This window comes from Misgurnus anguillicaudatus, chromosome 2 (genome assembly GCF_027580225.2).
Source record: "Misgurnus anguillicaudatus chromosome 2, ASM2758022v2, whole genome shotgun sequence".
Classification (NCBI taxonomy): Eukaryota; Metazoa; Chordata; class Actinopteri; order Cypriniformes; family Cobitidae; genus Misgurnus; species Misgurnus anguillicaudatus.
Genome location: NC_073338.2, coordinates 36,921,106 through 36,934,287, shown reverse-complemented (window position 1 = coordinate 36,934,287; position 13,182 = coordinate 36,921,106). Strand labels below are relative to the sequence as shown.

At 38.2% G+C, this 13,182-nt stretch overlaps 1 protein-coding gene across 1 annotated transcript; it reads right to left on the bottom strand.

The window, feature by feature from the left end:
* Window positions 1-7: 7 nt before the first annotated feature.
* Window positions 8-13,083, bottom strand: usp14 (ubiquitin specific peptidase 14 (tRNA-guanine transglycosylase)). The gene is made up of 16 exons (XM_073854784.1): window positions 12,911-13,083; window positions 11,396-11,541; window positions 11,285-11,317; window positions 8,787-8,891; window positions 8,529-8,632; window positions 8,372-8,430; window positions 8,056-8,186; window positions 5,940-6,020; window positions 5,752-5,834; window positions 5,514-5,628; window positions 5,356-5,421; window positions 5,182-5,268; window positions 4,928-5,065; window positions 3,136-3,196; window positions 2,946-3,053; window positions 8-820 (listed from the first exon to the last, which is right to left on the bottom strand). The coding sequence occupies exons 1-16, from the start codon at window positions 12,924-12,926 to the stop codon at window positions 684-686; spliced, it is 1,470 nt and encodes a 489-aa protein (XP_073710885.1). The 5' UTR covers window positions 12,927-13,083; the 3' UTR covers window positions 8-683.
* Between the last annotated feature and the right edge of the window lie 99 nt (window positions 13,084-13,182).

Below are 13,182 nucleotides of genomic sequence, written 5' to 3'. Positions count from 1 at the left end.
ATGAGTATTGATTCATTGGCATGTTTATTTTTCACTGTTTATGAAAAGCCAGCAGTCAATAACTTATTACAGAGATGTGTTGAAGTCCTCTTACATGATTGTATTTGGGTATTTTTAGGGCATAGGAGTTTACAGTGGCATTTGTTGCATGGTAGATAGGAGAGCGGTATTTGAACATGAAGACCCATCCTCTCAAAGTGCTTCAAAGTAACAAAATCCACCTTTGATATTCAAACAGGCCTACCATCATACAACGTATCAATGTAAACTTTGTTCTCTTTGGGGTGAGAAACCCAAAATCATACACCCTCATCCTAATGTAAAATAACTACATGGAACAACTTATTTTCAACATATTTCCAGTAAAAACTGCAATGGGTACTGTATAGTGAGCATGAACACCTTTTACAGGCTTAAAAATATACAATGCATATAGAAAACATTTAGAAAAGAACTGCTCCAGGTCCAAACGAGGATCAGGTCCGACAATCGCTTCAAATTTACCATCCGCGGAGGTGGAGCAAACACCCTCATATGACGTGCCGCTTGTGTTGATGCATGAACAGTTCAGAAAATATTAAGGTCAGGTTTTTAAAGACACCAGGATTTATTGCACATCTAATACAGACAGTGCTGTGAAATGGCAATTATGTATGGTTTTGATTTTTATAAGCGAACCGTTGTTACTCAAGTATTTCCAGACGCCGTGGGCCGTACAGGAGGACGTATGCTATATGCCAGTCGCCACCTCCAGATAGCTTCAGGATGTCTTCAGGGGCCACCACACTGACCTTATCATCATCAAACTTCACCCATTCATCTGTTCAGAGATGGCAGAGAATCAATACCAGCTATAAGTTTTCTATAACATTAAAGAGATACTCCAGCCAAATAAAGAGTTTTAGCATTGTGAGTGTTGGTTGCGTACGTTGGGCAGTGAATAGGGTGAGTCAAAAATGGCACCATTAGCAAAAGCTAGTTACTATAGTTTTTACCCACAAAGAGCTTTTTTTAACCCCTTGGAGCTATGTGGATTACTTCTATGAAGGATGAATGCACTCTTTGGGGTTTATAGTCAAAAGTTTTTCCCTGTTTTCTGCCATTATAAAGCTTGGAATAGCAAGGACATTAACTAAAATAACTTGTGTTAAAAATGTGTTTGTCTGAAAGATGATGGACGTATGAACAGGGCTCCCATACCTTAGTTAACTTCAAATTTAAGGACTTTCCAGGTCCAATACCCTCAAATTCAAGGACTAAATGTGGGAAAACATTTCAAGTGAGAGCAAGGTTACATCGTGTTACCTTTAAAGATAAATTGTTACAGTTCCCTTTCGAGGGAACTTGCGCTGCGTCACTGCGATGACACTTTGGGGACGCCTCCAAGGGTAAGTGCGTCTGAATGTGTATATCAAATTCAAGGACATTTAGTCCTTGAATTTAAAGGGTTTTGGACCTGGAAAGTCCTTGAAAGGTTCTTGAATTTGAAGTTAAAGGAATATTCCATTTTCTTGGGGGAAAAATCCAGGTGGTTTGCTCACCACCATGTCATCCGGAGTGTTGATGTCTTTCTTTGTTCAGTCCAGAAGAAATTGTGTTTTTTGAGGAAAACATTGCAGGATTTTTCTAGTTTTGATGGACTTTAATAGAGCCCAACATTTAATACTTAACTCGACACTTGGCGGTTTTTTTTCAGCGGAGTTTCAAAGGACTGTAAACAATCCCAAACGAGGCATAAGGGTCTTATCTAGCAAAACGATTGTCATTTTTGACAAGAAAAAAAAATATATACTTTTAAACCACAACTTTTCGTCAAGGTCCGGTCCAGCGCGAATCGTTTCGCTAGATAAGACCCTTATGCCTTGTTTGGGATTGTTTATAGTCCTTTGAAACTCCGTTGAAAAAACTGTTAAGTGTTGAGTTAAGTATTAAATGTTGGGCTCTATTAAAGTCCATTAAAATTAGAAAAATCCTGCAATGTTTTCCTCAAAAAACATAATTTCTTCTGGACTGAACAAAGAAAGACATCAACATTTTGGATGACATGGTGGTGAGTAAATTATCTGGATTTTTCTTTTAAGAAAATGAACTAATCCTTTAACTAAGGTGTGGGAACCATAGATATGTATATAAAGGCTAGATGGCTCGTCCGCGCTGCTGGCCAATTGAGTGCAACATCCGCATTTTGGCGGCCATCTTACGACAGGACGCTCGCTCACTCGTAGCATTGAGTTTTAATGATGCAGGTACTTTTAAATGACCATAACTTGCTTAATTTTTTACCGATTTTCAAACGGTTTGGTTTGTTATAAACGTCAAAGATGTACCTATGACACTGCATACCTATACTAAAAATAAAAAATAAATTCATGAAACATGTTAAAGCATCCAGAATTATAGCCACGTTAGTAACGTTTGTAAAAACCCAAACCGTTTGAAAATCGGTAGAAAATTGAGCAAGTTATGGTCATTTAAAAGTACCTGCACCATTAAACTTAATGCTACGAGTGAGCGAGCGCCCTGTCGTAAGATGGCCACCAGGTGATGCCGTTAGGGACTCCCCCTTGAGCCATCTAGCCTTTATATACATATCTATGGTGGGAACCCTGTATGTATCTTGGATTGCTTGAGGGCGAGTAAATCAGAGTAATTTTGATATTTGGCTGGAGTATCCCTTTAAAACACTCCATAAATATGTATCGAAAACAATCTATTCACACAAGCAAAACTTTGAAGAGTCTTGCTGAGCAAGTCAGTTAAACTGTTGACACGTTTTATAGCAAGTTTGTTACCAGTTTGGAGAACAACTTCATGCAGTATTTTTCTCCATTGACACCCATTAAAAATAGTTACATGGTGACAAACTAAAAGTAACAAATGCAAACATATTGCTAGGGACTGCTTTTTTGAAGGCCACTAATTAGTGAAAAGAAATTATTTTATACCTTCTTTCCTTTTAACCCAGGCGACATAGTGGCCAGATGAACTGGATCGACCCTGATGTGTCAGAACCGCCTGCAGGTCATAGTAACCGCTGTTGTTGGAGCCCAAGTCTGCAGACAATAAAAAGTAGTCATATAAACCCACTTGAAGAGTAAATGGTGCTGTTAATGTACACAAATCTGGAGTACTTACCGTCGGGAAAGCAGAAAGGATCATATTTTGTTTCTTTTGGTGTCACAGCCTTTTGATTCACCTGATAATACAAAAAGACAAATAATATCAGTAAATTTGCAAATGGGGACCTTTTAAAGGGCACCCATTTAATTGCTAAAAAAACAATGTTATTTTGTGTATTTGGTATGATACAATGTGTTCCAAATGGGTTTATGGTTTAAAAAACATTATTTTCCACATACTGTACATTTTTGTAGCTCCAGATTTCCCTCTCTTCCTGAAACGCACTATTTCATGTACAAAATCCATCGAGTTAAAAAGCGCTGTGTCCCTGATTGGCCAGCTAATCTGTAAGTTGTGATTGGCCTGAATATCTCTCACATCAGCTGGAAATGTGACGTTCCTTACCATATTTAAAAGATTCGGTCACAATGCAATGATAACAGGTGTTAACATACAGTCAAAGCGGGAGGAATTATGATAATGTCGGTCTTGTCTACATCACCAATCCCAGGAAGTAAATTGTTGCCTACAATCCGTGTGTTTGTTGTAGTCCAAGAAAAGAGATTTACGTTGGAGACGATAACTCGTGTCATTGTTTACTTTGGATTTGCATATTGTTAGCACACTAATACACGCTTACTAGGGCTGTCACTTTTGTGAAAAAATCATTTTCGATTTTTAATATATAAGTGTTCATTGAATCGATTGTAAAATCGATTTTCCATGTCTAAAAAAGATGTTTCCATTTAACGCCAAATAACAGACAAATGTAAAGAGAGCGCCTGAAACGCACAAGTCAGCAATATTTCTTATTCATTGTCATTAAGTTTCGTGCAGAATAAAAAACAGCAACAGTAGTGCAACATTCTCTAAAAAAATATGCAGAGTGGACTGCTGCCATAAATGAAAAATATTACTGCAGGTTCAACCGGCTGCTTTTATGATTTAGGCAATTCACAAATTATTTTAAATAATGATTCGATCCATTTCTAACAACTGTTAAAAATGAAACTTTAAATAGACTTACTTGAAGTTGAGAACATGCTGTGTATTTTTTTTATTAAACGTAACCGACACTTAGGCGGCACTAGGCAGGCATAATGAAATGCGCAAAAGACTAGGGCCATTACAAATTATTGGTCAGGAAAACAAGTCGATCAACATTTAAGGGGTCAAGAGCAGAGCGCTTTTCATTCACTATATGTCCATCTGTTGAGAAGACGCACTCCGACCGCACTGATGTCCCAGGGAAACTCGGGTACTTTGTTGCCAGCTGCGTATTTCGTACTGCCAATCTTCCATCTCAAAAGCGGGTCGCTGTCAGCTCGCAAGGGTGGCTCCTTGTCATAACTCATCATCTCCTGTAAGGTCACAATTTCGATGCTGTCTTGTGTTGCACAGGTTTATTGACGTTGTCCTCCATTTTCTTTGCAAAACACTAGATGCAGCGATTGAAAGCGTGAAACTATAGGTGCGTAAAATTGCTGGGTATTTTCTGTCTAGCTTTCGCACACCTACTGCACTTTCGAAATTCTTTATATTCTTTTTCTGCTTGTTTGTGAGTTTTGTTACATCTATATTTTTAACTGTTTAATTCTTTTAAAATTAATAGTGTACATATTTGGTTAAAATCGATTGCCTATTTTCGTTTTCGAAACGTTTTTTGGTTGGTCCGATCGATTGTGCAATCGATTTTCGAACGAAAAGTGACAGCCCTAACGCTTACACACCAAATGAAATGTAAAGTCGTGAATCAGATAATTGGTGCTCTTTAAATGTTTTCATGGTGACATTATAGGACACTTGCTTTTGGCTGCTGCTGCATCTCCAGTTTCTTGTCCTCGACCTCTTTGAACTTGGACCTCACGGAAACCATTTTCTCTTGAAGTTCGGCAGTGCATAATTCATAGACATCTAGCATGAGAGGAAATTTGACATCTTTAAGAGAGCAAAGCAGATATGCAGACATCACAATAAAATTCGAGACATTTTCAGGACAACGTGATTTCGCTTAAAAATGCATATAACATGCAAGACATCTCACACCAGACTCACTTTAAGGACTTTGGCATTAACAGACTCTTTCTCTTTGTAGTAGAACCGGACCATCTGAACTGTCAGGTACGCTGGGAGACGGCTTATTTTAGACTAAAATGGAGAAACATACAAAGTGACTGTTCATTTCACTGTTTGTCTGTTTGACATTCTTCACATCCAGTCAAAATATAATCATACCGATTTGATATAGTGCGCATTTCTTTGTAAAGAAGAGGAGAACTTTGTGATGTCCTCCTGTAGCCTCTAAAAAAAGAATGACAGAAAGGTCAAGCTTAACATGGAGTGTAAGTGTGGGTAGTACTTCCTGTGAGCATTATTGACTGATCTCCACTCACCAATCTGAGTCCAGTGGCGAGATATTTGACTTCCTGGTTGATAAAGCAACTGAGTTGCAGTTGGCTCTCTGTGCCTTTGGTCGGTTCTTCATCCTCGGACTCAGTGCACTTCATACTGCACACATACATGTTAAGGACTTTAACGCACGTTTATATCTACATGACTGACTGGCTAGAATATTATCATCATAAACTGAAGTTTGTAACTAATAGTCTGGATCTAATGAAAAAAGGATACGTGGTGTCAAATTCAACACCAAAATACTGATCAATGAAGTTTTTCAGTTTTGTTGAAGCAGCAGCTGCACTACCACTGTCACTCTGTAAAAGACAAAAGTAGTATAGAAATTGTCATATAATGCCATTGCTTTGGAAATTACGTTAAAAAATCACAAATTATTTGAACGTATAACAAAGCATACTTGCCTCCATTGGGGTTTCTGGTTCTTCAGGTTCTAGTTTCTGCTGAAGGACCCGCATTACCTGGAGCCAGCACTCATTGGCATCCTAGGAAATAAACAGTAATTGAAATATTAATAATAGTAACATTTTTGCAAAACCATCATTGAAGCTATCTAGCATGGTAATATCCTGTTGATCTATCCATATCGCTAAAAATCCTCAGCCTTGGTCTGTCTATATATGCCGCGTTTCCATTGCATAGTACCCCATGTGTTGGGTCAGCTTACTTTGGAGGCTTTTCCACTTGGTGCAATACATAGTACCAGATACTTTTTTAGTACCACCTCAGTTGAGGTTCCAAGCGAGCTAAACCGATTCTAAAATGTGACTGAGAATCGCCACTACCAGTGTCATTCTAACCGCAAGATTAGCTTTTCCTTCATGCTTGTGCTGTCTCAAGCAAACGTGTTGTCGTCTGTGTTTTGTTGTGAGTTCCCCAACTCCCTTTAAGCTGTGAACAACATCCACAGGTTGAGAATCAGGAACACCATACCAGTGTTTTCCAGACTTGTGGTTTGTGGCAGCACATTCGCAACACGACATGCACAGCATTTTTGCAACTTGGCTCAACAGAGCGCGTCGACTTGTACAAAAACTGTCATGTGAGACAGAGGTACAGTGATAAACCCGATGTGCAAACATTTATTTGTGGTGGTCAATTTTGATTTTGTGAGACATAAATGAATGTATGGTGTTGTACAGCATTCCAACGACGCTCTTACTTGTATGATGTCACAGCAGTAGGCAGCACAAATATAACGACATGCCTATAATCCCCCAATTTGCATTAAGCCAGTAATGTTTCTGAATGGTTGTGCATCATTCCCTCAGTTTCCCCTGAGACGGGAGAACTACAGATTTCAGTGTTGCAGTGTTGTAAAAATCGTCAAGTGCTATATCTTTGTCGAGGTTGTTAGACTACAAACACAAATTCCTCTCCAAGGTGGGGGCTATGGGTGGGACCCACTTACGCTACAGACCTATTACAGATCAGTGGGTAAGACTTACGAAAATATACAAATACAGACGGGGAAAAAACAATCAGCCGCCATCTTTATGCTAAGCTAAGCTAACAAACGTTGTGGAGCGAGCCAGACTTCATGTCACAATAATAGCGGAAGGTAATCGATATGATATGGAAGAGGGTGATTTCGCAAGCGTGATGCTCTAATCCGCTGTTCATGGCACCTTTATGAGCCACAATCCAGCAAAGAACTGAGGCAGATGGAGGAACAGAAGCCAGAGGAGTAGGCCGGAGCCCGGGGAAGACGCCGCAACCCTCGGCCTCTGCTGCGTAGAGAAGCCCTGACTGGCTCGAGCTTGGACGGACTAGTAGTGCTGTACTCTCGCTGTGTGCTTTTTGTATATCATTTCTGCATCAGATCAGGATATGGACGTTTGTTTGGTGAATGGTCCCGGGCAAGAGAGGTGTTTATTTCACAGACGTGTTTCGGCTTACGAGCACAAGCTCTGAGCCAACACGTCTGTGGATTATACATATTGTGTGGTGGACGCGTTTGTGTGCAGGATGCGTCATTTTCTTCTTTGGGAATATAGATGTTTGGCCAAGCACTCTCAAAAATAAATCAGAAACTGAATGAAGCTTGCTCCTACCCAAGCTTCGTACCGTATATGGACAGAGGCGTCCTGGATACATATTTTAGAATCCTAAACTGAAAGCTACAGCCAAAGCCTGCAGGGATAAACGGACGTCTGACTATAAAGTGAGTGTTTCTATTTTCTTTGTTATACTAACGTGGCATTTATGTAGACAATAGCATATCTAAGCTGTGTTCTGATTAATGGGAGTGGCTTACAGAGCTGTGCATTGTGGGAGTTGTAATTTTCTATACAAATACGCCCTAAAGTCACGTTCTGTCTTTTCTCGGTCAAATGGGCACAAAATTCTAAATTTATGTTACATTTCGACTACAAATACGACCCACTTTCAATAAAGATTAATGTTTCTACAGGTGAAATGGCTCTTTAAACTCAATGGATAGCTAACTGAGCCAAAGTGACACGACCTGACCTGTGGGGTACTATGCAATGAAAAAGCGCAGTAAGTTTGCACCCTGACCTGCTGGAGGTACTGGCCCTGGTCTCCTTTCTCTGCAAACTGTGGGAAGGCCATGTGCAGGAACTGCAGCAAAATGATGGGTGGAATGCTTGAGGAGGTCTTGTCCATGGACTCGTACAAATCACGCAGAGCTGAACAAAAAATAATTGATCAAATGTATGCAACATGCTGTGTACATTTAGCATGGCTACCTCACTAGATTTGATTCTGTATTAGTCTTGAACAGTTTTGCTTGGAAGGAACTATCACCAAATGTCCGGCAGGGTAAATATTAAAAGATTCAACCATTTGATAATCTCTTAAAGTAATATCTCACCTGCTGTGATGTACTGAGACGGTGCATTAGCACCAGAAGACCGCAAGGCACCAGAGTACCTACAGGTGGAGGCAGAATACCACAAGACAATTGGTACACCAAAAACAATTTTATACTAGATACTAAACTTGATATAAAGGGAGTGTTTGAAACATACCTCCTGAGAGCATTTTTGAGCTCAGGCACTGAACGCAGACACTGCACTGTAGCATTCATGTAACACGTGTTACCCAAATTTGTCAATCCACATGGCAACTCCATCTGAACATTAACAGAAATTAGAGAATTTTTAACAGCTGAATTTCACTTTAAGTTTGAACATGTGGGCTTTCAGGTCCCCTGGTTCTTGAAAACTTAGTGAGCAGATCATTCTGAACCAAGACCTGAGTGCTTATTTAAGTAAAAAAAAACTCACAGCAGATGCAAGCTGCTCCTCTGTCATGTCCTCCACAAACATGGGCCGTACTGCAGGCTCCTCAGGCAGGGCATCAGCAGAGCCCATCATAAGAAGGGTCATCCCCTAAATAAATGAAAAAAGATCCAACTCAAAATCAATTAAAATAATTATGAAACATTACCCACAATCAATTTCATTCAAGTTTACATGTATGCATTACAAGGTAGAAAAAAATTCATAGATACTGTTAGCCTGATATTGGTTATATTACCTTGCATTAACTTCTAAAGATAATATTATTTACTCATATAATAACCGTTTATATTGAACATTAAACAAGCAATGTTTCTTTACATTTTCTATACACAGAGCTCAAATTCATTGCATTTTCCTGTTCTCTTTTGATTGACAGGATTTATCGGTCATGACTATCGGCCGAAAGTGTAGGGCTGTCACGATTATGAAATTTGGCTGACAGTTAATTGCCTAATAAATTGTGATGATTATTGTCTGTTTTATTGCTTTGACATTTAATGAAATAATTTCACACATTGTTGTGATTTTTTTAATTAAATATTTTGCAAGGTTTACCTAGAAGTGAATATTAATACACATAACAGATATTTAAAATTAATTATTTAATGATAATAGTTCATACTGCTTATCAAAGTTTTGCAGCATTTCTTTTAATGCAGTTTTTCCCACTGTATTAAATGGCTTTGCAATGTATCGCATTACACTGTCAGTTAAGGTACACCATCTGATCCTGTCTCGTTTATACAGGCGCTACAGCTCCCCCTTGTGTTTTTTAGAGAGATGTGCAATCATTACGGTGATCTGAAATCATCACAATGAGGTCAAACAATCGTGATGAGACGATAATTTAATCATTGTGACAGCCCTACTAAAGTGTTAAAATTGCTTTTATTAACAGATTATTGGCTGATATATTATTGGTGCATTTTCAGGGCTCGAAATTGCGACCATTTTGGTCGCATATGCGACCGAAATTTAATCTGTGCGACCTTAAAATATATTTGGGAGCATTTGTGCGACTGCCCATTTTGTTCTGACGCGAGTTGATTGTGATCCTGCGTGCTGCCTGGCGCTGTCCCAGGTTCAGTGTTCTCTCCAACGATACATAACCAATCAAATTTTACCATTAAGTTCTTGTGTTTAATGAAGACCGCAGATTGGCTAATATGAGCGTCAGTCATTCCTTGTTGCCGTGAAGCGCGGAAATGTGAAAAGATGAACGCGTCGCGAGCATGACGAGAGCGAGCCGATTACTGCCAAGGTTATTACTGTATTTTTTGACGACGATCCGGATTCAAATGTAACTCCACCACCGGAAAATACGAGTTGACGTTAAACCTTTCAGAGAGAGTTGCTTAAAGATTTCGAGTGTCTCCTCTATGAAAATGTAACTTACTGTGTTTACTGTAAATCCTGTAAAACGGCGTTAATGGCGGAATCAAAACATTTTAAGCGCCAGACGTACCTTGCTTAAACATGGCGAAAGTGCCAAAAACACAAGACGTGTCATGACAAATGTGTTTATTATTGATGGAGACACCGACCTGTCTGTCAAAGTGTGTTTGATGGTGTATGTGCGCATGCGCTGGTGAATGGACATCGTTGTGGTCCATGTTGCTGTGGAATACGACAATGGTGATGGTATGTTTTTGTTGTATTTTTTAAAACATTGCCTATTTAGTAGTAAAAGCATCTTGGTAATGCAGTTATCAATACCAATATATATTAGCCTTCTATATTAGGGTCATTTTTGTAATGTCACAATTAATCAGTGTTTTACGTGTTTGCTAGATTTTCTATGTAATCTTAATCATGTTACCTGTAATTGTTAAATTATTATTGCTGCTTTACTATTTCAACAGCATTTGGGTATTAATTTAGGAATCTATGCAGCAAAAAATAAAATAAAATAAAATAGAAGACCAACTTTTAAATGCTGGCCATAGGATGTGTAAAGCTCGGTGGTGGTGTTTTATTTTTAATAAAATAAATCTATTAACATTTACATTGTAGTTGTGGTGCTTTTTAATTTTTGGATGGATGCGCCTAAATTTTTGCTGGTGCTCCTAAGTCTTTAAAGTTGGGAGCACCAGTGCTACCAAATAAAAAAGTTAATTTTGAGCCCTGATTTTACAGCGCATGTTCCTAGGATCGAACCCATAACCTTTTGAACGGCTTACAAAATTAGCTACATCTGAGCCACAATTAATAATGTGATATAACTGAATAAAATATGGCATTATTTGCTATTTTTATTAATTATTTCTATGATCAACTATTATTTATGCCATTGATTATTGATATATTTGTAGAATGGCTACATTACTTACAACAGTGGCCTTAAACAATATCTAAATAACCATTTGACTATTGAGGAGCATTCATGGATAGCTTGCACAGCCTAAACTTCAGACCAGAAAGTTTCTAAACATCACTGAAATCCCCATAATTGAAAAAGAAACAGATTTAGTTTAACTTACATTTTTCAACTTGATATTTCCCCACTCGTCATCCTGGTAAATGAAAATAAAACAAGTCACACATCTGAAATTACACTGAAAACAACAAACAGAAACCTTCTTGATGATTACCTTCAGCGTTCCTCCTTTCACCATGACTTTCTGTCTGTCTGGCTGAACCCCTGTCAGAGCAAACAGCTGGGCTTTGAACACCATGGGCGGCTCTTCTGTGTTCAACTCCACCGCGTCGAACTTCTCCTTTCCCCATTTCACATTTACTGTAAAGATCGCAACAACAAATAAACACGCAACAATGACATGACAAAATGACTGAATCAATTTCTGAATGCTACTGATACCTACTAACAGAAATGTATCGTTTAAAGTGATAATTCAGCTAGAAGGGACAAGCTGATCAAGATCTAATCATCTCTATGGGACAGTTTCCCAGTTTATTTTAGGACTGGGCCTTAGATACATTAGGACAATTTAAGACGTTTTTACAAACTAACCTTCCAAAAAACAATACTGGTGTGCTCTTGGGACAAAACAATAGTATCATGTTTTTAAAATTAAGGCACCTTAAACATCCATTTTTGCCTCGGAGTCAAATCCGGTCCAGGAAAATTGTCTATCAAGTCTGTATAATTTTCTCTTCTTCTATAACTCAATCTAGCAGAATATCCTTATACTAACATTACATACAAACTTTATGTTTTTTAGTGTGCATGGTAACAAATCATTAAAATGTTTGGAAATTTAAGGTCAAGGATGGAAGGCAATGTCTTTCGGTCCTCTCAAAATCATATAATTTTGCAAGACTTAAATTCAGGACTTGTATCATACAGTGATGCACACTATAATGCACACAAGCCAGGCAAAACACAAGTGACTAAATTTCTGCAATATTTTTTTTTAAATAAAATATTTCAATGTTTTTATCAAATATTGTATAGCTTTGAAAGATCTGTAAACTGTAATTAAATACAATGAAAGTTCTCACACACCTGCTATTTAGCAAGTTAGCTAAAATCATCAGCTGTTTTTCCAAAACAAAACTCAGTGTGTAAGCAAGTTATATAGATCATTATTCTCCACTGTAAACAAGCTCACCTTGAACTTTTAATTCACTTAAATATTCTGTTTGATTCATAAACAAAGTTAATTTGACAGGTTTAGCATGATAGGCTAAACTGCATTTCCTAACTCCTCTGATAATTTTGTAGTTAATATTTGCATCATATATTGTAAAATAATAAACTACTTAACATAAATGGGTTGTGTTAAATTGAATTAAAAGTATCTGGTGATTAAAAACCCTAACGTTATAGTTTTAAAAGACAGTTTAACAAAAGTGCAAGCTTATTAGCCGATGCTAACATGCTGCATCACTGGACTGACACTTAAGAATTCACATTTTAAACGTTCACATTAAAAACATTTATCTCCTAAATAAACGACATGACTAAATATTGCTATAGGATTTCTGTCACTTGTTTAGCAGCTCTTTAATGTATCGTTGTTGTTTTTTTAAATTAACCATTGAGGCCTCGAGCTACTGTCTCGTGCTAACTGCGCAGGCTCTTTTCACACATCTCTTAACTTTTTTTAGACTGTGATTTGGATAAAAATAAATCGTAAACAAACCTGTAAATACGGGCATCTTTCTGTTAGCTTGTCCTTTACAAAGCTCGGCAGTTTCAAAGGCCGGGTGTAAGTCGGGATTTAGAAGATTTGTGTGTCTAACTTCATTCAAACGGTGGCCCACAATGACGCTGCAACTGCATGCTGAACGGATCAACGCGCTCGGTGAGCGACTATGTAAACCTGAGGCGAAGTTACTATGAGGAAGGCTTGGGTCATGAATATTAATGAGGACTTCCAAACGTTGCCTGGTCACCCTCGTACACCAAATCCTT

What these genes read in the sequence shown, in the direction of transcription:
- usp14 (XM_073854784.1), bottom strand. An exon ending in GTCTCAGTACATCACAGCAG is followed by an intron (nt 8,187 to 8,371) that starts GTGAGATATTAC and finishes TTTTTTGTTCAG; the next exon opens with CTCTGCGTGATTTGTACGAG. An exon ending in GGTGTTGAATTTGACACCAC is followed by an intron (nt 5,629 to 5,751) that starts GTATCCTTTTTT and finishes GTATGTGTGCAG; the next exon opens with TATGAAGTGCACTGAGTCCG.